A 22,821-nucleotide genomic window follows, 5' to 3' on the forward strand; every position below is an offset into this window, starting at 1 on the left:
GTACGTATTTCTCTTCGTTACTTGGTTGGTTTGGTATGACACTGTATTGTGTTTGTTTTACCAAAGCTTGATTAAACTTTTCATTATTGCTTGATTAATGACCTTTGACCGATTGTCATCTGATCTTATTGAATACAAATACTCCTGCCGCAGCAAACCTGAAGACTAAGTGAATTTCCATTTTCATTATTTGATTTTTAATTAATTCTATTCAAACAACATTAGGTTTAGCAAGTACCTAGGTTCACTGCTACAGCGAGGCAAATAAAGTGTGTTTTTTAGTAGAATTTGAATAGCTTAGTATAAATAAATAAATTTACAAAGTTTGATCTAAATATATCAATAAACAAGCAAACTACGACAGTTTACAATATTCTCCATAATAATAACATGGAAATTTTAATTTTAAATGATTTTTAATTTTCTCTGTAGCCAATAAGCGTACAAAAAACTTAAATATACTAAATTATTTGTTTTTTAAGCTCTTCAAAATGGTCTAGAGAGAAATTGGGAAATTTCTATTCCTAAACTAATCCTCAAACAAGTCCGATGAACAGTTTCATCACGCTACATGTTTCAGCTGTACGACCGTATCTCCAGCAAAGTTGTGAGTCCGACTCGAGCGCCACCGAGTGATGCTGTCATCAAGTGCCGAGATGCGCTCGACGCTCTGCGAGACTTCGAGCAGTCCCTATCACCGGGGGAGCTGGAACTCGAGACAAGTGGTGAGATTGAGGAACTTCGAGAGCTTCTTACTTCTCCTCATTTCAGGGTGAGTTATAAGAGATTTTCCTATAATGGTGTTATTTGAGTTCTTGGTTGACCGGTTAATTGAAATCCAAACTTGTTTGTAAATTGGTGTTATTAAAAGAATCTTTTAAAGGACATATTCCATTACAAATCAAATGTTTTTACAAGATCGGAAATGTCTTTACAAGATGGTGACTTAAGGGAGTCTGAGGTCACGTGTCCGTCTGGCTAATGGTCAAAGCTTTGGCAATGGAAGTAGTGAAGGTCTCCACTGAAAGACCTGAAAGTAACAACACGGTGAACAGATGACAGCAAAAAGGTCAAATCCGATACTATAAAAATCAAGTATTTCCCTGATGCTCCTCGCATACCTTGCTAAGAGCTAAGATGGTGTTTGAAATTGGATTAGATGTTTGATTTTTCTATCTTTGTTAAAAATTTTCTCTACCCTCAAGTTAATTTGAAATTTAAAACTATAATATTAACTAGTACCAGTAATTATTAAATGACATTGGTCAGTTCTTTGTTCTTTGTAAATTGTTGACTCATCAATTGAGTTCACCTTCATAAATCTTGTATAATATATCCATGTATTTATGCTTAACTACATTGATATTAGAAGTATAATTTTTCAGCATTAAAGCAAACTGCCAAGTGATCTTGTTAGGATAGATGTTTTTACAAAACTTCAAGTTTATTTACTTTTAAGAGGGTTAAAATATATTTAAAGACTACTTATTATCAAAACTCATCCTAACCAGTATACAATAGTCGGCCTACTAGTTATTGCAGTTAAGCTTTTGTTTTTAATCTTGGAAAAAGTATCCTGAACTTAATAAGAGTCATCATTTTTAAAGAATTGTTAACAAATGAGTTATCCATTTAATAAGAGTCATCATTTTTAAAGAATGGTTAACAAATAAGTTATCCATTTATAGTGTTAGCATTTGATCCATGAAAAAAACTTAATATTAACCTTAATATTACTTGTGAACAATTAAAACCTCTTCCATATATCAATATTCTGAAAATTCCATAACAACCAATATAACTAATGTAGCATTTTATGTAAAACCTAACTTAGTTTCAGTACATTTTATGAAGATACATTACTTCCCCACTTCCCTTATACTTTCACTTACTACAATGAAGTACGATTAGAAACAATACCTTAGTTATTTGTTTCAAATCATTTTAAAGAGTTATAGCGATTGACCAATCTAAAGTGATCTCAGGGTCAAGTTTCATTAGTAGTTGTCCGGCCTCTCTACCGCAACAGATATTTATGGTGCTGACCAACTCTACAGAACTGGCTGTGAAACTAACTGATACTGTAAACACACTTTGCTTATCTTGTCTGCAAAGCAAATTTTATTTAAATTAAAATTTTTATTTAATTTAAAAGAGGTGTGTCTACGTAAGACAGTTTATTGCCAAATCAAAATCCAAAGACAAGTCTTAAGACTTGTGTAATTTCATGTTTTAGCTAAGCTACGTGAAAGTTTTAAATCATGTTTAGTTTGGTCGAAGTATCTTTTATCAAGTGCACCGTTGGATCTAGCATGTGATGATAATTTAATGTGCATTATAAACCATAGATTTTTGTAATCGTACTACGAATACTGCCATCAATTTACTCAATTTTCTGTCTCTTGATAGACATAGTTTGAATGCTAAAAAAATCAGGTACTTAACCCTTCCCAGACTATAGGCGGATATATCCGCTAGCATTTTGTGCATAGTAGATTTTGGCTATTTTGGCTCCCCAGACTATTACGACGGTTATTACTACATCTATTGTTATAGTTGATAAGCACAATAAAGCACCCGTTCCTAGCTAAACGCAGACAAAAAAATACCCGTTCTTCCCGGTGTGCTGCTGCTCAGAAATTGAATGGAATGTAGGCTATGCCGGCATTCACCGGTGAGCTTTCAGCATGGCAGAAAGGAACTAGAGCACTCACCGGTGAGCGTTCAGCGTGGCAGAAAGGAACTAGAGTGGCCCACAGCGAATGTGTTAAGGCAATACTATAGACCTGTTGTAAATTAAATTATGCTTCCACCTATAACTTATCATAGTTTTGTGAGAGCTTGTCTATTAACAGTTCAAAACAATTTGCCGATTAGTGGACTAGATACTGATCAAAATAGTTTCAATAGTTAATTGATTTCAAGTTTTTAACATCATCATCTAGTATGGCACAGTAAGTAATAGATAATTTAACTTTTTTTAGAAGTGACAACATCTAGAGATTTAATAGAACTACAAGTTTAACCCACATACACTGTAGCCAGACAAGGCCCCCATAGGGAAGGTAACTGCTCGGTGTCGGAATCGGCATGTCAAGTAGGTCATAGTCATGGACGACTGGGCAAGCCAGCCTCTTTGGGTTCTACCCAAAGTGAGAGTTCCCAGAGACATTCCTCCATCCAGGTTGGGGGGTGTTCAGCTCTGCTAGTGTTGGTAGTGTGCCAAAGATCTATCAACTGCCTGTGACTGTGGTTCTTTGGGCTTCGGCTCGCTTGGTATGTGCGACCGGCATTCAGTGTGGCAAATCCTCGACTATGGAAGTAGCCTCGTCCTGGGAGTTGAAAATGGGCAAGTACCCGTTAGCTCAAGGGGACACTCTAGGGGACGGAACTTTCCGCAGTGTGAGGGTAACGGCTGGTGGTCACACTCCATTAGCTTATCCCTGTCTCTGAGCCCGGTGGGTATGGTCTCTCTAGACTGTGGGGGGTTTTTCCCTGGAACCTCAATTGAGTTAAGGGTGTCGCCACCTTTGGTGGATAGGTTCATCCGGGTGGATCCCACTTCTAAGCCTGCCTCCTTTTGGGAAACCCTGAGGGCCTGGCAGTGATGTTGGGCTTGATGGGCAAACGAAGTAGATCGGGTGTTGGGATCAAGCCCGCCAGGGGTATCTGGGGATCTATCGCTCTGGGTATCCCTGGTTTCCCAGCAATGGGTTGGCCTCGATCCGGTAGTGGTGGAAATGGGTGGTTGGGGTTCCCCCCACCAGCTTGCTAGTGGTCCCCTGGATTTGATTTGCCTTCTTCCTGGATTTGATGGCGGGTTCTGCCTGTCAGGGATTGGATAGGTCCCGAGTGTTGCTTGCACTAAATGCGTCAGGGCATTCCACTATGGTCCTTCAGGGTGTCGTACCTGGGGGAACCCAGGTGGAGTGGGCGCTTAAGTAGTCGGTATCCCTGGTTAGGATTGAGGGTCAACCCTCTTTCCGATGGGAATTGCCTTTGGCAGCCGATGAGCTTGATGGCCTTAAGTCATCCACCCCATGGTGTATTCAGGGTTGGTGCGCAAGCTCCGGCCTACGCCATGGGGCCCGGGTTAAGGATATCCAGGTAACGGGTAGTCGTCGGGGAGCTTTAGTTCTCATGACAAAAACAAATGTAAAAAAAATGTAATGTAGCCAGACAAGGCCCCACTAGAAATGCTGCAGGATCCATGATGTCACGCCTGTGGATAGTATCACTGCCATATCCTATATGTTTTAGGTAAATAAGCTGGCTGTTTACGCCTGATGACTTTAATACAACTGTCCACCACAGTGACGTAGTGTTGCGCTGCAGCATGGCCTGTTTTTCTAGTGGGGCCTTGAGCCAGAGCCCCAACATTGTCAGAGGTGAATACACCTCTGAAAATAAAACTACAATCTATTAAGGGTATACAAATTTCCGACTAACTTATTTTACATGTATCTAAGATGATTAATAAAAAAAAAAATACACTATAGGTCGGCCGCTTAGAAAGCGACTTCCTCTAGTATTGTTTAGCATTAGCGTGCAGGTCACTTTCTAAGCGGCCGACCTATAGTAAAGAATTTATGTAATTTTTAAACTAAATTACTAGTGATGTTAATAAAACACAAGAAGATACTTAATGAATGATCATGCTAAATCAGTTGAGGTGTTTTCTCCTGCATCATACATAATAGTCAGCACAATGTCATTTAGCTTTCTCTGTGGAACTTCAACTAGCCTATCTGTTACATTTTTGTTTCATTTACATTTGAAGTTTAAATTGTTCCACTCAAAAGCATTAACTGCTGGTAATTTGTCCATTTGTTATGTTGTAAAGAGAAGGTGGTAGACATGAGCAAGATTGGATGTAGGAATTATGAAAAAAGAACCATTCTTGAATCACAAATCAACATAGATTACTTAAATTATTCAAAGGATGGTTATTATTTACAATTAAAAACTCCAAGTTTAAATAGTTCTTTCCTAAAATAAATAGACTTGTGTATAAGCACCATGAGCAATCTTTTCAAAATCGTTTGAATGATTTAAAACCTGCAGTAGTTTTAGTTGCATAACAAGATTACAACTTTGAACTAAGTTACAACGTCAATACAACCTACTTTCTACTTCAATACTTTGAGTTAAGTTTCATCACTAGAAAGTTAACCTCACTTACAACTATAACGTAAAGTTTTTGATTCTTTAATAATACTTGTACATGATGTGCAGTAACTGCGTAGCTCAGGGGCAGTACCTAATTAGGGATCAATTAAAATGCTACAAATGAGAATAAGAAATTTTACTGCAAGTAATTTAAAACTTTGACAAACTCAACAAATAACTACAAAAGAATAAACCCAACAAAAATTAGTTACTACTAAACTAAGGTAAATGACCAGCATAAATGCTAAACTAAAACAAACAGTGGATTAAAAGGGTAAGTTATGAAGAGCTGTTACCCTTTTACCACATACCACAACAAAATTAAAATGAAAACCTCTTAATTTATTAACTACTGTACTAACTATCATCTTGAAATTGTTAAATTTTGAATTGTCATTTCATTTTTGAGTTTGTCATTACGTCTTTTTTGAGCAGCAGTCTTTTTTTCGATATTCTCACTAGAAACTAACACATTTTAATCTGCCTACGGATTAATCTGCCCAACAGGGGATATAAAAAACACTAACACACACACATGACCAAACCGGGATTTCAACGCGAGTTCACGATCTGAAGGTGTTGAGGAGACTGTCTCTATAAATGGGCATTTCTATTGTTGATTTACAGTGTCTTTGATTCTGATTGGTCAACATAGTCCACGTAGACTTGATGGTCTGCTGTCAAAAAGATTAAGTATTCAGATTGTCTTCTGTCTCTCTCTTTGACAAGCGGATGCAATACTGCAGAAACTATTGAAGCCGTGGGATAGGATGCTTGTTCAGTGGATTTTGAACAGATGTTGGTTTGGTTTTCAGTTCTACGAACCAAGCTTCCCTTATAGTCCAGTCATTGAGTTGTGGAAGTTTGACAAAATTGTTTCAAAAGGTTTTTCAACGGATTTCAATATTCTTATACCTCCACACAACACAAAAAAAGTCTACGGAAATCTGACTTGGGGAAGTACCAGAGGATATTAGGGTATTTAAATTAGAATAATAAATGCACCCAGAAAAAAATAGTTAAAAACATTAACACTAGATATAGGTTGTAGTATATAGTTTTTAATGTTTACAAGGGTGGGGAAACTAAATCTGCAACTTAAAATGTGATTTGACCTCATTTGATGCCACAAAATGGCCGCCAAAATATGATTCATGGAGAAAAAAACTAAAATATAACTTACCTTTAGATATACAGTGTAGTATATCAAATTCAATGTTTACAATTTCACAATTCAAATCTGACCCATTATTGCAACCGTATATATATAGTTGCAATGGCCTGATTACCAGACAGTTCAATTTCCTTACGCTTGACATACGCCATCATGAACAATTAAGTGAATCCCTTGAGATCATGGTATTTGTTCGTAACTGAAAGTTTTCCTATTCCATAGGGTCTCGATGTGGTATTACATCCGGATGTGGCGTGTATAAAGAGTAGGAGTGAATAAGGTTAGGATCAAGTTCTCTTTTCCCTTTTCAAACGCGTGTTCATTGAATTCGATTTATTAATATTTTAAAATACCATTATTATATCCTATGTAAAAATAATCCATGTGCCCCGGTATTCCATCTTACGCCACCGTCTCATGATGTAAAATCTTATATTAACTTGCATATTTAGTTTACTGACCTTTGTAAAAGTTTAACTCAACATACTACAACTTATTTCTAAAGATAAAGTAAAATTCTTTACTTTATGGACAGTATTTTGGTGACTTAAATCTTATGACCTTATATGTATTAGATACAATCACATTTTAAGTTGAATTTTTGATTTTGCCACCCTTGTAAACATTGAATTTGATATACTAAACTCTATATCTAAAGATAAGTAATATTTTAGTTTTTTTCTCCATAAATCGTATTTTGGCAGCCATTTTGTGGCATCAAATGAGGTCAAATCACATTTTAAGTTGCAGATTTAGGTTCCCCACCCTTGTTAACATTAAAAACGATATACTACACCCTATATCTAGCATTAATGTTTTTAACTATTTTTTTTCTGGGAGGAATTATTATTCTAATTTAATTACCCTAATTTTAGGTACTTCCCCAAGTCAGATTTCGGTAGACTTTTTTGTGTTGTGTGGAGGTATAAAAGTATTGAAACCCATTGAAAACCCCTTTGAAACAATTTTGTTGAACCTCTACTATATATTTCTCTTTAATGACTGGACTATTACAGCCCCACACTTAAAACTTGAAACTGTGTTTGACGTTAGGTAAGAATTACATTTGGCTACTTTGTATGCTTGGGTAATGAAGAAGATTATATGGAAACTACGAAAGCAGGACGAATCATTCATGGTTGGTACTCTCCTTAATAGAATATCTCCCCTGCCTAACCAGAAGATGCCTATGGCACTCAAAAACTAAACCATTCAAAATTGGAATATAGCCATCATTGTTGATGAACAAATCCCAAACAAAACCCAAAAAGAAACACTAACCTACCCAGGTAGTGATGGACAGGTGCGGATCATTAACATCACTACTACATGTGTAACATTTAAAAGACCAATGACAAAAGTTGCTGTTCTATCTGGGAGTGGAGAATATATTACTGAAAATTATTTTTCTTTGATCTTTCTTTACTTGACTATTTATTTTGTACATATGTTGTTTTGTTGTATAAATGTTGAAAAGCTCCATTTTATCTGAATTCAAGGGACCGATTTTAAGATGATCTAAGTTAGTCCAAGGAAGTGGTACTAGGCGGAAAGCAGAAGGGGAAGAAAAATCTTATCTATGTACCCAACCCTTACCAAATTCACACACTAAAAAATAACAATTCTTGAGTGGGGTAGATTGCGGGAAAATATAATAATATATTTTGTTCTTACTGTCTACGCAATCAGGGTTGATACTGCACTACAGCCGTTTCGGAGATGAATCCATCTTCAGTTGTGTTGTGTAGTGGTACACTAAACTATCTATAGTCTCATTGTTGCATTTAAAACAAAAAGACTTTATTTACACTGTGTCAGGGGTTAAATAAATATTAAACATGCAAAAACAGGATAAACAGACGATAATACACGAAAACATTTAGAGCACGCGCACGGTTTAAAAACTCATGACCGACTGTTCAATCCTGGTCACTACTAAATATGAATGGGGACTTGAATGGAGTTGAATGGATGACTGGAACAGATGAACACTGTGTACTAACTTATCTACAAAAATTATTTCTTATCCTGTTTGATTGTATGATTTTCTCAAAAATTGGATTGGCTGCTGAATTTGTGTGGGAGTTAATGACCAAGTTTGTTCTTTAGCTGTACTGCTGTAGATATGGAAATGTTCGATGCAATTAAGTTTGTGACTTTTAATGCCCATATGTAGTATTTCCAAACTTTTTATATCGGAATAATCATGGCAATACTGTTGAATGTGTTCAGCATAATGTGAGACCGGGCTGGGTTTCTTAATGTTGAAAGAACAGTTTCTTTGTAAAGCCCACTGCTTTATAAAATCATATAAACACATAGAAACGTTGTCAATAAAAAAATAGGAAACATGTATCACACACGAACACGGATACAATATGTTAACATAAACAAATGCGTGTCTAGCCATAACACACCTAGTGACAGACTCAATGCAACTACCCTCTTGTGGGTCTTGTGGGTATTTTTGTGGGTTTTGTGGGATTCTATTATCCTCTATTAATTCACCCACCGTCTTTTATCTATCACCTTTTAGAATTATCTACATCTCAATTATCACTCTTATCACCTCTTATCACTCTTATTAAAAAGTCTAATAATTTATTTAGTATTTTCTATAAATGATCTCCTACTCCTTTTATTCCACCATCAATATGATTGAAGTGGCTGGATCTAGAGTCTGATCCTTACCTTCCATCATTTAACACAATATCATATTAAATTTTTAATCTATCATTTGTACATCTACTAAATTCTGTTGTTTGTTCGTTTTTGTTAAGTGCGGTAAGGAAAAAAAGCTCCTTACTTCCTTCTGTTTTATTTTTTTAGTCAAAATAAAACTGTAACGTATCGGCTTTCAAATAATGTTCATCCAAAAATTGTAAATTACTTAAAAACCACTAAATGATTGTTGGTTGATAATTGGCCCTCTGTTATTGTGTTTAATCCTTTAGAGAAGCATGTGATTATGTAACAGGTGTGATTAACCATCAATAACACACAATCTGCCGTCTACAATCTACAGACTATTCTCTATATGTCTGTACCAGGGGAGTTAGGTATTATCATACCGTCATAATAAAATATATTAATAAACCCATTCAGCATCATGGTACCCTCATCATTGGAGTTGTAAGTAGGTGGTGTCTGAGAAATTGATAAATAAAGAAAGGGTTTTTATTGCTAAAAAAATTTTTAGACGTATTAAATTAAGACAAGGCTTTATAGTAGGAAGGCGAACAATTTTAGTTTCATGGTACTAATGTATATATGAGAATATTCCAATACAATTCAGCCATTAGGAAGTTCACTTTGTGAGGACGTTACTGCGACTGGGATTTAACAATCCCCACAAAAGCTGCTAAAAGGTAAAGTTTTCATCTAAAGTCGAGTGTGTTTAGCCAATTAAAACACTTGAATGTTGAAAGAATCGAGAGAGGTTGACAAAAGGCTCATCTTGGTCAGCCATTGTCAACTCAGCCCTTTACAAACGTTCAACTCTCTCCTCTTTGACTTTGCTTTGAATATTTCATTTAAATCCTCTTTGATTCTGTTTTCTGTTAAATGGATTTTGAATTTTCAGTTGAAACATACGATTTATTTTAAATGCCAATTAGAATTTTTATTTCTAAAGATTTTATTTGGTTGTGAAATATTTGAAAATGTGCATAATTATATAGTTATACCCTATTTGCCACCATATTTGCAATATGCAGCTTTATATGTGCATTTGTCAACCTCTTTAATGGTTGAAATTAGCTAATGTGTCTAACTTAATACATTTAGGGTTTTCTCTGTGACATTCCTCTTCCAAACCAATTTTTACGATCGATGTGTCATTGTAAGGGCTGGTGCGCACTATCTCAACCACGACGCCGACCAGTCGGATACGGCCAGTTTTATAATAGGAGTAAATGGAGCAGCGTGCACAGGTCGACTGGTCGGACCCTGGACTCTGGTCCCACGACCAAAGTCCTTGCAGTTTGGTCAGGCCTGACTTGGTGGCTGTTGCAGCCAAAAATATAACACATTGTAATGGGACGACGTGCACCACCCCCAACTTGTCTCCGACCAGTACACTCCAGTATTCCTAGATCAACCAAACGGCAAGCACTTGTTTTTTGTGCTGTTTGTGAAGTGACTTCTTTTGTAAAATGTGGCAGGACTTTGACACTGAGAGTTTTATTATGGCTATTAAAGAAAGGTCCTGTTTATGGGATCTGTCAGCAGATTATGCCAACAGAGGGATGAAGAAGGAAGCTTGAAGAAGATCACGCTGATGTTTAGTGGACGTGAGAACGTTACTCATTCAGCCACTTCTTTAACATCCATCTTGACACTGAAGTTTGGTAAACATTTGTTGCCTTGGTCGGGTCGTGCTCTGGTTGCATGGTGAACGACAACGACGGGACAGGCGTTTGGTCGTGGTCGTGATCTATAAGAGTGAGGAATGGTAACTAGAAAGTTATTTTTCTCAGTGTTGAGTTACAGAGTTACAGATGACATTAAACTCTCAATGGAACCTCGACATGGTAAAATTCTGACCTTATTAGATTTTTATAAAGCATTAGATTATGTAAATCATAGACTATTATTGCAAAAATAAGGGCCATAGGGTTTTCTGATAGTGTCCTTGGATGGCTAAGATCATATCCGTCTGATAGGTTTAAGTGTGTTCAGGTTGATGACTTGAGATCAGACTGGGAGACATGTGGTATGGGCCAATCCTTTGGCCTCTGTTATTTGTACTATATATAAATGACCTAAGCACAGTTCTCACTCACTTTAAGTACCATATATACGCTGACAACCCACAAATTTACTTCCACTTATAGCCAATGACATTAACGGTTGTGTTTCAAACCTGAGCAAAGACATAGGACGAATAACTAAATGGACCGATAAACATGGACTTCAAGCAAATCATGCCTAAACCAAACCTATCATAATCTGCCATCAACAACTGCGAAGCTCAATTGACTTTCACACTTCAAATTCAATCACTGTCAATGTAAATGCACTACCATACTATGAAAAACTTAGGACTCAGCCCCATCACTACACTCACTTATAGAGATGCAGTGATAGGCTTTTGTAAAAATGTTTTTTTTTATAATACATTCACTAAAGAAATTACAAACTGTCTTACCATTACACATAAATCTTCACCTTGTCAAATCACTTGTATTCCTCTACTTCCCTTACTGTATCCCTGTGATCCATGAGGTGACTCTAAATCTTGTTGCTGGAGTGCCTTGAATTTTACAAAATAGATTGCCAAAATATTATGAAAGTGGCTTAAGCTTTGTAGCCAAAGGTAGTTTAAGGAGCTCATACACTGCATCTTTTGTGTTGTGCATACCTCATCATAGGAGTATAGCATATGGCAGGTCCCTTCTTGTAACTGCCATTGGTTTTAAAACAATCACCACTATAAAATCTTAGGTCCCTTGGTTGCCATTGGCTGTATGAGTTATTAATTAATAGCTGTGTCTAAGAAATATGTCGGCCTTAGTCACTAACAAGACTAAAAGATCGCGCCACTCGTTCTACACTGATCCTTCACTCGTATTTGGGTTAAAGTTATTTCGAAAATACGCACATAGTGGTGTCCCCTATCATAAATTATTCAATAATTGATATAATAATTTATCTACCTCTCTCCATAATAATACTTGATAGTAGTCCCTGGTTTGTGGCAGTACTCAAAAAATGGTTGTACTTCGATCATATGGTCTTGACTGGTGCGTCCTAGGCTGTTTTGCCACTTTTATGAGTTGTTTTACCCGTGCTTTGCAACAGGGCCACCTTGAAGACTTTCCTCACAGTTAAAGACGTTTTTAGCACTAATTGACGTCATTTTTGTTGTTCGTAGTTAAAGAATTGTGCCTCGACCAAACAGCGCTACTAAACTAGGTTTTCTGTAATGGCCTTCACATCCCTCCAGCTCTTCTAATTACCTAATCAGTATCCACATCCACAACCGATATTATTTTACTTACATAATTAGTCCCTCTACATTTGTTACTGTATGATGGTCTGATCTATTTATCACAATATAGCCTAGCATTTTGAGTTTAGCCTACTTATCCCCTCACACCCAAATGAACTACAGTAACGATTTAAAATGTGCATTGCAGTCTTTCAGTTTTGGGTCATATTAATAGCAAATTTATTAAAAATTATTAGTCATCAAATAAAATTTTTGATTGGATACAATTTTTTTGGCATCACCTACTCGCTTTAACTGCCATTTTAGCATTATACCATTATAGTACATCATTTAGGCACAGTTCACAAAATATATAGGTATTATTAGCCATGATCATAAATGATTAGGGTTATGGTTTGTCCCAAACTAGGTACTTGACTACATTTATTAAGATGTCATATTTGCAAGATATTATAGTTTTTATACCCCTAGTCTAAGCTTTAACTTTTCCTACAAATGCCCTTCCTACATATTGAATTTTTTGTCGGGTTTAAAATTAAAACTCATCTAGGTGAACTGAGCCACTTACAGGATTACGTGGGTGAATGTAAATTGCTAATTTCTTTTGAATACACCAACTTCTTAACCAAACCAAACTCAAAGAACATCTTACTATAAACTATACCAGATATTGGCTGGGTAGCTCATAGCTGAGTGGTTATAATGCTCGCCTGACAATCAAAAGGGTGCCGATTCAATCCTGAGAAAAGTCAGTAGCTTTTTGAAGGTTCAAAACTGTACCTAGCTGTCCTTGATCATTGGGCTTTAAATAAATGATCCTGACTTAAAACACCTCTGATCTTAGTAAGTAACAAAACTACACGGATCACCACACTTCATTCTACACTCATCTTTGCATTAAAATACGCACCTAGGTGGCATCCCCATCTCAATTGTTAATAATAATAACATAAATTATCTAAGTATCAAAATATAATAGTAAAAATATAATTTTCATTGTAGCACACTTTATGAGTGGCTTAGTCAAAAATGTTTGAATTAAAAATGTGCAACAAGTGGTCCATACAGATGGCATGTGTATTTCATTATACAAAAGCGAGTGGTCTAACAAAATCTGTCAACATTGGTAGTTTAGATTGAAGTGCTAAGCAGTGTTGTTAGGTGATGGGTTAGTGTGTTCAGCCAACAATGGAGTAAATTGACCACTTTGTGACAGCAATCTGCCGTAGTCCCTGGGGGAGTGTTCTGCAGGATCGTCCAATTAGACTCTCAGATGAAAGTTGTGACAGTTTGCACTTGTACTGCAGTGATCGCTGTGTGGTTGTCCTGCAGTTTTAATGTGCCATTGCCTCCACAATTTTCTTGACTGTTTTAAATAACATAGCCAGCCGAGGGGTCATTTCGGTCGCCAAGCAATCAAAAGGTTGGCTATTTGATCCTCAGAAAAGTCAACTCTTTGATTATTTGAAACTGAAACCAGCTCTCCTTGATTAATGGGTTTTTTGAATGGTTCAATCTAATCAAACAGTTGTTGGTCTTTGTCAGTATCAAAGCTGGGCAAAGAATCTCCACTCCATTCTATTATCACTTTTCACCCATATTTGGCTTAAATTACACCTAATTGCACCCCCATTGAAATTGGTAAGATGGTTTCACGCGGATTCATGGATTCTGTTCTGGGTGCTAAGATTCAAAGTGTTGTAATGTCAGGATAATGTGGGTCAACTCATTTTAAGTATTTGAAAATAGTTTACTCACACACTGAAAGCCTAAAATGTCCTCTCAGTAGTGCTGAGATTTCCTACCTTAAAGTCCCTCGGACTACCCCATTGTCTTCTTGGATACTAGCCTCAAACTGTTTAGCCCATTAATTAGGGCTAGGCCATTCTGTTCAATCACTGGGGCAGTTAGTCATCATTATTAAACCAGTCAGTGGTTTTAGGTGTTTGATACAATTCACCACAAAAAATAATACTGCAACTATGATAAATGAGCTATGAAGACTATGAACACAGAATAATTTATATGTTATACTATCAAATGTAATTTATTAAAATTAAAAATCTACTTGAAATTTTGCACTTTTTATGAACTTTTTTATTGGAAAATATTTTTAATTTAACTCTGCTAACATTCTTTTGAATGTCTGTTGAAGTAATTGTTTTAATTATTTTAATTTGACGGAGTTCTGCATAGAGATTTTTTACCAGTTGTTTCTTAAACAACTTTTTACTCCAAGAATATTTTTTTATTTGTTCATAAGTTTTACATATATATTGTTGTTGAGTATTTAACTAATGGCATAAAGGTTATTATTATACTTGTCCTTCCAAAACTATTTCAATCTAACTCATTGTTTGTTCATCATAATAACAAATACTGTATAAAGTTTAAGTTAAAAGAATTTTATAAGGTATGTAACTAAATTATGTAAAACATGTCCTTTTTTGAAGACATGCAAGCTTAAAGTAAAAAAAAAACACTGGTGCTGACAACATGACATTGTGAAACATTGTTCAAATTTAATTTTAAATCGAATATTCCAGAAAAGATTTAAACCCGGGTTTAGTGTTATATTAAACACTGTTCTAACAATTGTGGTTAAAAACATGGCAGTAATAGTTTTACTTGTTTTCCAATTTGTTTTGTTGTCTTTGTTCAACCCCAACTTAAATCTTTTGAAGCGAACTATGCTTTGAAAAATATCACATTTTTATCAGATTTTTACATTTTTTTTTCATTTATTGTTTGTTTGGCTTACTAACTGAGCTTTTTAGTTAAATATTACATATAAAATAATATAAATATAAAATATATTAAATATTGAATATAGTTTAATATTGAAAACTGCCATTAGAAAAATATGAAAAACAATTCAATATCAGTTAAAACTATTATCATGTCTTAAAGACATAAAAAAAGTTTTAAAAATTATTTACATGACCACTGAGTGTCAAAATTAAAAAGAAACTTATGTTTTTAAAATTTTACTTACCCTATTTTATTTTTACTCTACTTCACTTGAATTGAAAAACATTATAATCTTTTGATATTTGAAAGTCTTGTGATGTGATAAAGTAGCTTACTAACATCTTAATAATGAAGCTCGGTAATGGGTATAACTGAAAGTCAATGTTTAAACCTTAGGTACATCTTCTCTCAAGGGACTAATTAGGAAAGATGTTTAGTTTCCATTTCCCCAGTTTAGGGAAGATATTATTCATTAAGGTTGATATAGTATAGAAACTACAGACTTAGTGAGTTTTTGAGTTTGTTTCCTGAAATTTTACTAAAAATCTTTAAAGTATCTGAGTTTTCAATTTACTAAACTTACTGCAATTTTTTTAAGATCTGACACGAGTATGTTAGGAAATAAGGAAAACACTAGCAGCAAACCCCGGCTTTGCCCGGGTACGAATACAATGTACAATAATAGTTATAGAATCAGTTTTTCTGTTTCATGAATCTACACAAATCTTTGTACCATTAAATCTAGAAATATGTTAAATATTCTTTCTCTATGGTAGAAAATTATAAACCAACTACTATCACACATTTTCATTTATTTTGAAAGTTACAAAACGTTTATGGTACATTCAATTTCCTTAAACATTTCCAAGATCACCCTGAAAAACTCTGAAGTGGTGTATAGAAAAATGTATCTTTTTCATGCACATTCATATTTTACCCCATATACAGCTCGTTCAGAAACATTATACACTATTTGGTTATATAACTAGGGGACTGGTTATTATTTATGATTATACCGTTTTATTTGCTTATTTGTGGCTTAAATAACTGAAATAACAAGAAACAAATTGCAAACAAAACACGACCTCTACAGTGTGACCTACAAAACTAACAATAAAATTGGCTACAACTGTTCCATATCGACCTTGTGTACGGGTTGACATTTTCATAACTAACATTTTGCTATGTCGTCAGACAGGCATTTGAACATTAAGAGAACTATCAATACGCAAACCACTTATAAAATCCATTGAGCGATATTTTGTTGAAAAATATTTCTTGAACATGAGTTCAAATTTCACAGCTTAAACTTATATTTAATACAGATTATATATAGGACACAACTTGATGATACATAAGAGTTATGATATACATGTCAAAACTACACATTTTCTGAAAAGTAAATAACGATAAAAAACTACTTTATTAACATTGAAAAAATATGTGAACTTGTAACCATCGATATAGAGATTGATGCTTGTGACGTGAACATTTTAGTTGCAGGTTGAAATCAGCTGTTAGTTAACCAAATTACATTGAAACAAACTTATAATGCTAGCGAATGATGGCTGCTAGACTTTTTCAAAATGTAAACTTGTACCCTAAAAAACTGAAACCCAAAACTAAAATTATAGTTGCGACATTTCCTTCCTTTCAAAGTTATCTTTCTTTCGACACAAATGTCATGAAAATCCGCCAAGTAGTAGATTTAGAATCATGAAATAAAAACCCCCTCTCTTTTAATATACAATGAAGAATTACTAAGTAAATATTATTATTAGGTATATTGCTTGAAAATTAAATTATACTACTTTTTCATTTAATTACATTCATACTTAGCTGATTCTTAATCTAACATTTATCACTCCTTGCTTATATCAGAAACTTATTGTTTCATCATTCATATTTCTCTACCTATTATTTCAAAAAATGTATGTGATAAATTTAGTTTTAGAACAATGTTTAAGTAAACTTGAAATCAAAGTATATTTGTAGCTAAAGTACTTGGTACGTAGGACTTTGTGAATTTTCCGTGGGTTTCTCCCCAAGTAAAGTTGTTAAAAGTTCACTTGCTTGTGTGATGGAGCAGCCTGTCATTTTGTTGTCAGGTTAACATTATGGAAAGGAAAGGAGTTTAAGTTTTAATAGAAACTTTTATTTAGGTAGAAATGTGTTTTATGCAAAGGAAAAAAATCATCGTTAAACTACAGGTCATTGTTACTAGACTTTAAACTATGTCAAACCTGTATCATATTCTATGTATTTTCTATTTTATCATTTAATCGGATGAAAACAGTTAAGTTTTTTTTTTCTATTAACTTAATTGAATTATGAAGTAGGGCCTGACGAAGTACTGTATATTCTATTTACATATACATTGTTGAAGTTTCTTTTGAACTGTAAAAATACCATACGGTATGTCGAGAAGTTTTATGTTTAAAATTAACTAACAACGCTAAATTAAATTAAATAACTTCTTGATCAGCATTGTATGTGTTATTAAATTTACGGAAAGTAAATAAAAGAAACGTCTTATAACACTTAAAACATATATTTACGCTTACGTTATTTATATTTACGTCTTGTGAGTAACAGTATAAGCGTAAATATATGTTTTAAGTGTTATAAGACGTTTCTTTTATTTACTTTCCGTAAATTAAATTGTTTACATTTGATTTTTATTAACCTAGAACTAGCATTGCCTGAGTTATCACAGTTTTGTAACGCTTAATATTATATTTTATAAAATGGGTTTTTATATAGATTTTTAAGGTTAATTAATTTCTTTATCAAATGTTGCTGGACAAAATTATGTTTGTATATAGACTTTATTTGAATACCTTTTCAACTAAAAAAAAAACTATTCCGGAAAATCATTGTTTATAAATTGATTACCGGTACACAATTTTGAAATTTCCAAGTATACATTTTGGACATTGTGAATTTTGTTTTGCCACTAGTCAACAACAAAGCAAAAATATCATTTAAGTTCCAACAACGTTAAAAATTAGTTATAAATCTGTCAGAAAACGTATTTTAATTGTTTTGCCCCCCCCCCTCAACCTTGACATTGGTCCCATAGTCAGTAGGTGGCGCTGAGGGGTGGTCAGTCATGGAACTAAGGGTAGCAGCCGCCGCGCAGCGCGCAGGTCCAGCCTTATTGATGACTCAGCATCCGTACTATGGACCACCGCCAATCTAATATATCTCCTCCACGATGGTGCCGGCGATACTGGTACTGCTGGGAATGGCTTGTGAATCCCACCACAGAGTTAAAAAGTATAAAAATCACCACGGATAAAAATGTTAAATTCTTGAGTGGTGTTTCTTAAATCCGTTGGTCTGTTCAGCGTGGGTAGCTTTAGCCATGAGTAGCGCGGAGCTTAAGTTTGTAAAATATTTAAGTTTGTAACTTTAAATCTACCAATGACCTAAAACTGTAAATGAGACAAAAAATGTGTTTCTACCATCTTGGAAGGTTTTAGTCATGTGGAAAATGTTTGTAGCAAATGCGAAACGTGTTTAACATGGAGCTGTATTGTTTAAAATTCAGCTCAAATCAGTTTTGTTCAATTTATCAATGACGAAGTCATTTTGAAATCCAAAGTTATTTTAATATTTTGCCAATATTATTGGGTCGATGGGATTTGTTTAGTGAGTTATGGTAATGAAGTTCGTCAAACATACGTCATCGTGTTAGAACTTGGTGGACAACCGCATGAAACCTGGCGTGATTGGAATTGGTATATTGGGTGAAATATACTCCACCACTCACTGAAGTTAAACTTAATCTATGATATGATAAATATTGCAACGAATACCACTTAAATGAACATATCGCAAATATTACGATAATAAAGCATTCGTGGAAATGAGAGGGTGTTGTAAAACGTATTTAGTTTATTTTTAGAATGTGATTCAATGTTCAAATACGGTAATTGGATATTGAATTAACAGACACTACGGTGGATACATGTCGTTAGGCTAATTAGTTGTTTGGAAATTTGAAGGTTGGCTTCAAATCGTGAACCTCTTTGTGTTGTAGCTTTACAAGAACTTGGTAAAGAATTGAGTTTCCTCTCGAAATGTTGACTATAGCCTACTCACTGCCCATTTTATTTAGCCAACTTTTTGCTGATTTTTAGTTATATGCAAACCACGATAAAGTAAACCTATGCTCAATTCGACTCTTGAAAAATATTTTAATGTTTCGTACTTAAAGCATTAGTTATATTTTCACTAAATAAATTAAGTTTATAATGGTTTGTTTTCTCTTAACATGGTTTTTGATGCTCTAATGGTGAACAAGATAAAAATACCTTTTCTACTAAAACCAAATGTAAAATGTTGAACGTCCTTCATAAACACTACAACAATTTTATTCCTCAAGTTTGTTTACATTATATGTTTTTACACTAACGTTGTTGTGAATATTCCGAACTTAGGCGTAATAGTAAAACCAAGTGACACATCTTTTAATGTAAAATATAAAAAAGATTATCACAAATCTTTAACCAAGTATTCTTTTGAATCAAAAACAAAGGTACGTTACAATTTATTGAATCAAACTTGATTTTTAGCAGTTATTTTAATATACTTAGCAATAATATACCTAGACCGCATATGTGTGGTTGAGTGACATTTTCAAATTGACTAATAGACGTGTATTGACGGCGCGGGGTGGAGGCTTGTGACATATGGTGAAGTGGGTGACGGCCCTAGGGCGGAGATATTTGGGCAATTATATTTACAGATATCGCCGCTCTCTGCTCTGGCAAGCCGTCTAGCAATTCGTTTGGTTCAGATACAGCATGAAGAATTATTGGTGATTGCAATCCACCTATAAGTCTATACTTAAATATTTGGGTGGTTATACTTACATATAATAAAACTATCATGTTTATTGATATTTTATTTACAAATGTTCATATCACCGGCATTACTTTTAGTACAGGTATAACAAAAGTTCCATTAATTCCATGTATATATACTTATTATTCATTATTATTACTATACCATACTACCAATTGAGATGGGGGCGCCACCTAGGCGCGTATTTAAACCCAAATATGAGTGAAGGATGAGTGTAGCTGGAATTGAGATGCCTTGATAGCTTTGATACTGAATAAGGTCGTTATGCAGGACCATTTATTAAAAGCCCAATGGTCTGGACCGCTGGGTTCAGTTTGAGACATCAATAAGCTACTAACTTTTCTCAGCATCGAACCGGTGATTTTTTAATAGCCAGATGAGCAAAATAATAGTCATACATCGTTTACCCAGCTTCTGTGGGATTTCTTTTATATTTAACACATTTTTGGGGCCTATAACCCAACTTGCAGCACAACACAGGTCCACATGGCCTGCAAATCATTGTCGTTTTTGGTCGTTTTGTTATTTTTTTGTAAGGTTGTGGTCTTTAGGGATTTGTTTTTAGGTTTAGTCTACCTTGTGTTTTAAACTTCAATATGCACATGGCCCTCAAATTCGTATGTGTCTTAAAGCAAGGAGTGAGATGGTTTAGTTGAAGAGTGAACTACTGTAACGATAAGTGTTAATTGGTGACACCGACAACAAAACCTTGGCCTAGAGATAGCTGAGGATGTTTCATTGTGCGTCACCGACCCTATGTGATTGTGTCATTTGATATGGGTGTGTCATTGGATTAAGCATATCGTGCTGTTCTATTGTAAACGTTTTCGGGAAAGTTGGGTAATTGGAAGGGGACCTCTGGAAAGTTTTGCATTTTGCTAGATGTATACATCAGTAAAGTATCAAATACATATTTATAGTTGATGAAAGTAAAATAGGTAAAAACAGTAACGCAACCACTTTTAGGAGTAGAAACTTTGATGATTCCAAACGTAGTTACCTTTTATGGTAAACTCACAACCTTGACTCCTCTTCCAACGTTTATGAAAACATTATTAATGATTTAAAAAAATAAAAACAAATTTGGAGTCAAATGTATAAATTGTCCATCCCACAACACTTGCAATGTATACAACCTTTGTAGTGATTATTATGTTATATCTATTTAACAGTGATAAGATAAGATATATTTAAGACCACGAGTCGGAAAGTTGTAGGTTCAGATATTAGGTGAAGCAGACGGATGAGGCGTCAAAATGATCAATGAGGAGTTAGCTCGCTTATAACTTTGTTACGACATTCTTGGTTTGTCGTTTACGTAAAAATGGGTTATGAATGTTATTCATCCACACAAGATACATTAAGGTATGTTTTCCCTTTTGTTTGAAATATTGTTGTAGATTAGGAAAAATCGAGGTTTGCGTGACTTTTTTCTTGATTACATGTTAAAAGAACTATCTGGCTTTAACCAAGGAAATCCACGAGTTACTTGCAAATAAACATATTGTCAACAAACTGTGTTTTTACCTCTGCGGGCCTAACAGTACGCGGTCCTAGCCCATAAATTTTTTCATGTAAACTATATACTATTCAGTCGTACCGAAATTTCTAAAATGCTGCATCTACAATTACAAGAGCTCTCAATGTATCACAATTTTGTTAAATTCTATAATCCATTAAGTGGTCTATTAATGGTTACGAGAGGTCGTCCAGTGGTCGAAACTCGACCAAAAATATGTAATGTACAGACTTCTCTATTTTCTCCCCACACTGTAAATAAAACATGTGATTTGAGTTTCTTCCATTTGTTTTGATTTTATGTTTATATTTCGTTGTTATTTCGTAACCAGCATGGCAACCCATAAATTCCATGTTAATTTTTTCAAATTTTTAAACTAATTTTTTGTGCTTATCTTTGAGCCTATTTTAATTTATAAAGGGATTCTGCACACCTACAGGAAAATAGCTTTCTAACGGTATGCGTAGATTTTCCCTACGATGCACACGAGCTGAGAAAAAAGGTTTTAAAGAAACATGCTTGCCTATTAATATATTGACGAGAGGTCGTCCAGTGGTCGAAACTCGACCAAAAATATGTAATGTACTCACTTATCTATTTTCACCCCACACTGTAAATAAAACATGTGATTGGAGTTTCCTCCATTTGTTTTGATTTTCTGTTTATATTTCGTTGTTATTTCGTAACCAGCATAGCAACGCATAAGATCCATGTTAATTTTTTCAAATTTTTAAACTCATTTTTTGTGCTTATCTTTGAGCCTATTTAAATTTATAAAGGGATTCTGCACACCTACAGGAAAATAGCTTTCCAACGGTATGCGTAGATTTTCCCTACGATTCACACGAGCTGAGAAAAAAGGTTTTAAAGAAACATGCTTGCCTATTAATATATAGATAGATAATTATGTTCATCTGTCATATTCCGAGCTTCACTATTGTTGAATTTAAAGAAACATACGGACGTTGATGACGCGTATGCCGCTATATGTTAGGCACAATTGTAAATATCATGTTGATGGTATCCTCTGTAAATAAATTTCACCTTTGATATTGTTTTGGTAATTCACCCACCAAGAGGAGATACTGTAGACGCAGCTGTCAGTTAGTTTCTGAAAACACTAGATTAAACTTCTCATACGCCCAACTGATACATCCATTGTAGATTTCCCTTGGTGTTTGCGATTGTCTGCGTCCAAGTAAGCGGAATCACCCAATGTTATACATCCAGTGCTTTGTTTCTTGTTCGAGAATAGTTGAATAATTCGGTTAAATATTACCTATTTAGATACATCTTTTATTTTTGGGTCATATTAAGCGTATGAGTTTAGATAATAACCATAATGTAATTGATTAGGTATTGCTGGTATTACTAAGGGGTCTT

The 22,821-nt window shown here is 34.6% G+C and overlaps 1 protein-coding gene across 14 annotated transcripts in view; it reads left to right on the forward strand.

Annotated features, from left to right (window-relative positions):
* The window catches only part of LOC128988473 (peripheral plasma membrane protein CASK), a 266,450-nt gene that overhangs the window by 61,629 nt on the left and 182,000 nt on the right, over nt 1-22,821 (forward strand). For all 14 annotated transcript variants that reach the window (XM_054409787.1, XM_054409795.1, XM_054409789.1 and 11 more), the window contains one exon: nt 581-772. In XM_054409787.1, the coding sequence (XP_054265762.1) occupies nt 581-772 (192 nt within the window). The remainder of the gene's footprint in view (nt 1-580; nt 773-22,821) is intronic.

Source organism: Macrosteles quadrilineatus, unplaced genomic scaffold (assembly GCF_028750875.1).
Source record: "Macrosteles quadrilineatus isolate MER2022 unplaced genomic scaffold, UCM_ALF_1.0 Scaffold_3__2_contigs__length_128488019, whole genome shotgun sequence".
Taxonomy (NCBI): Eukaryota; Metazoa; Arthropoda; class Insecta; order Hemiptera; family Cicadellidae; genus Macrosteles; species Macrosteles quadrilineatus.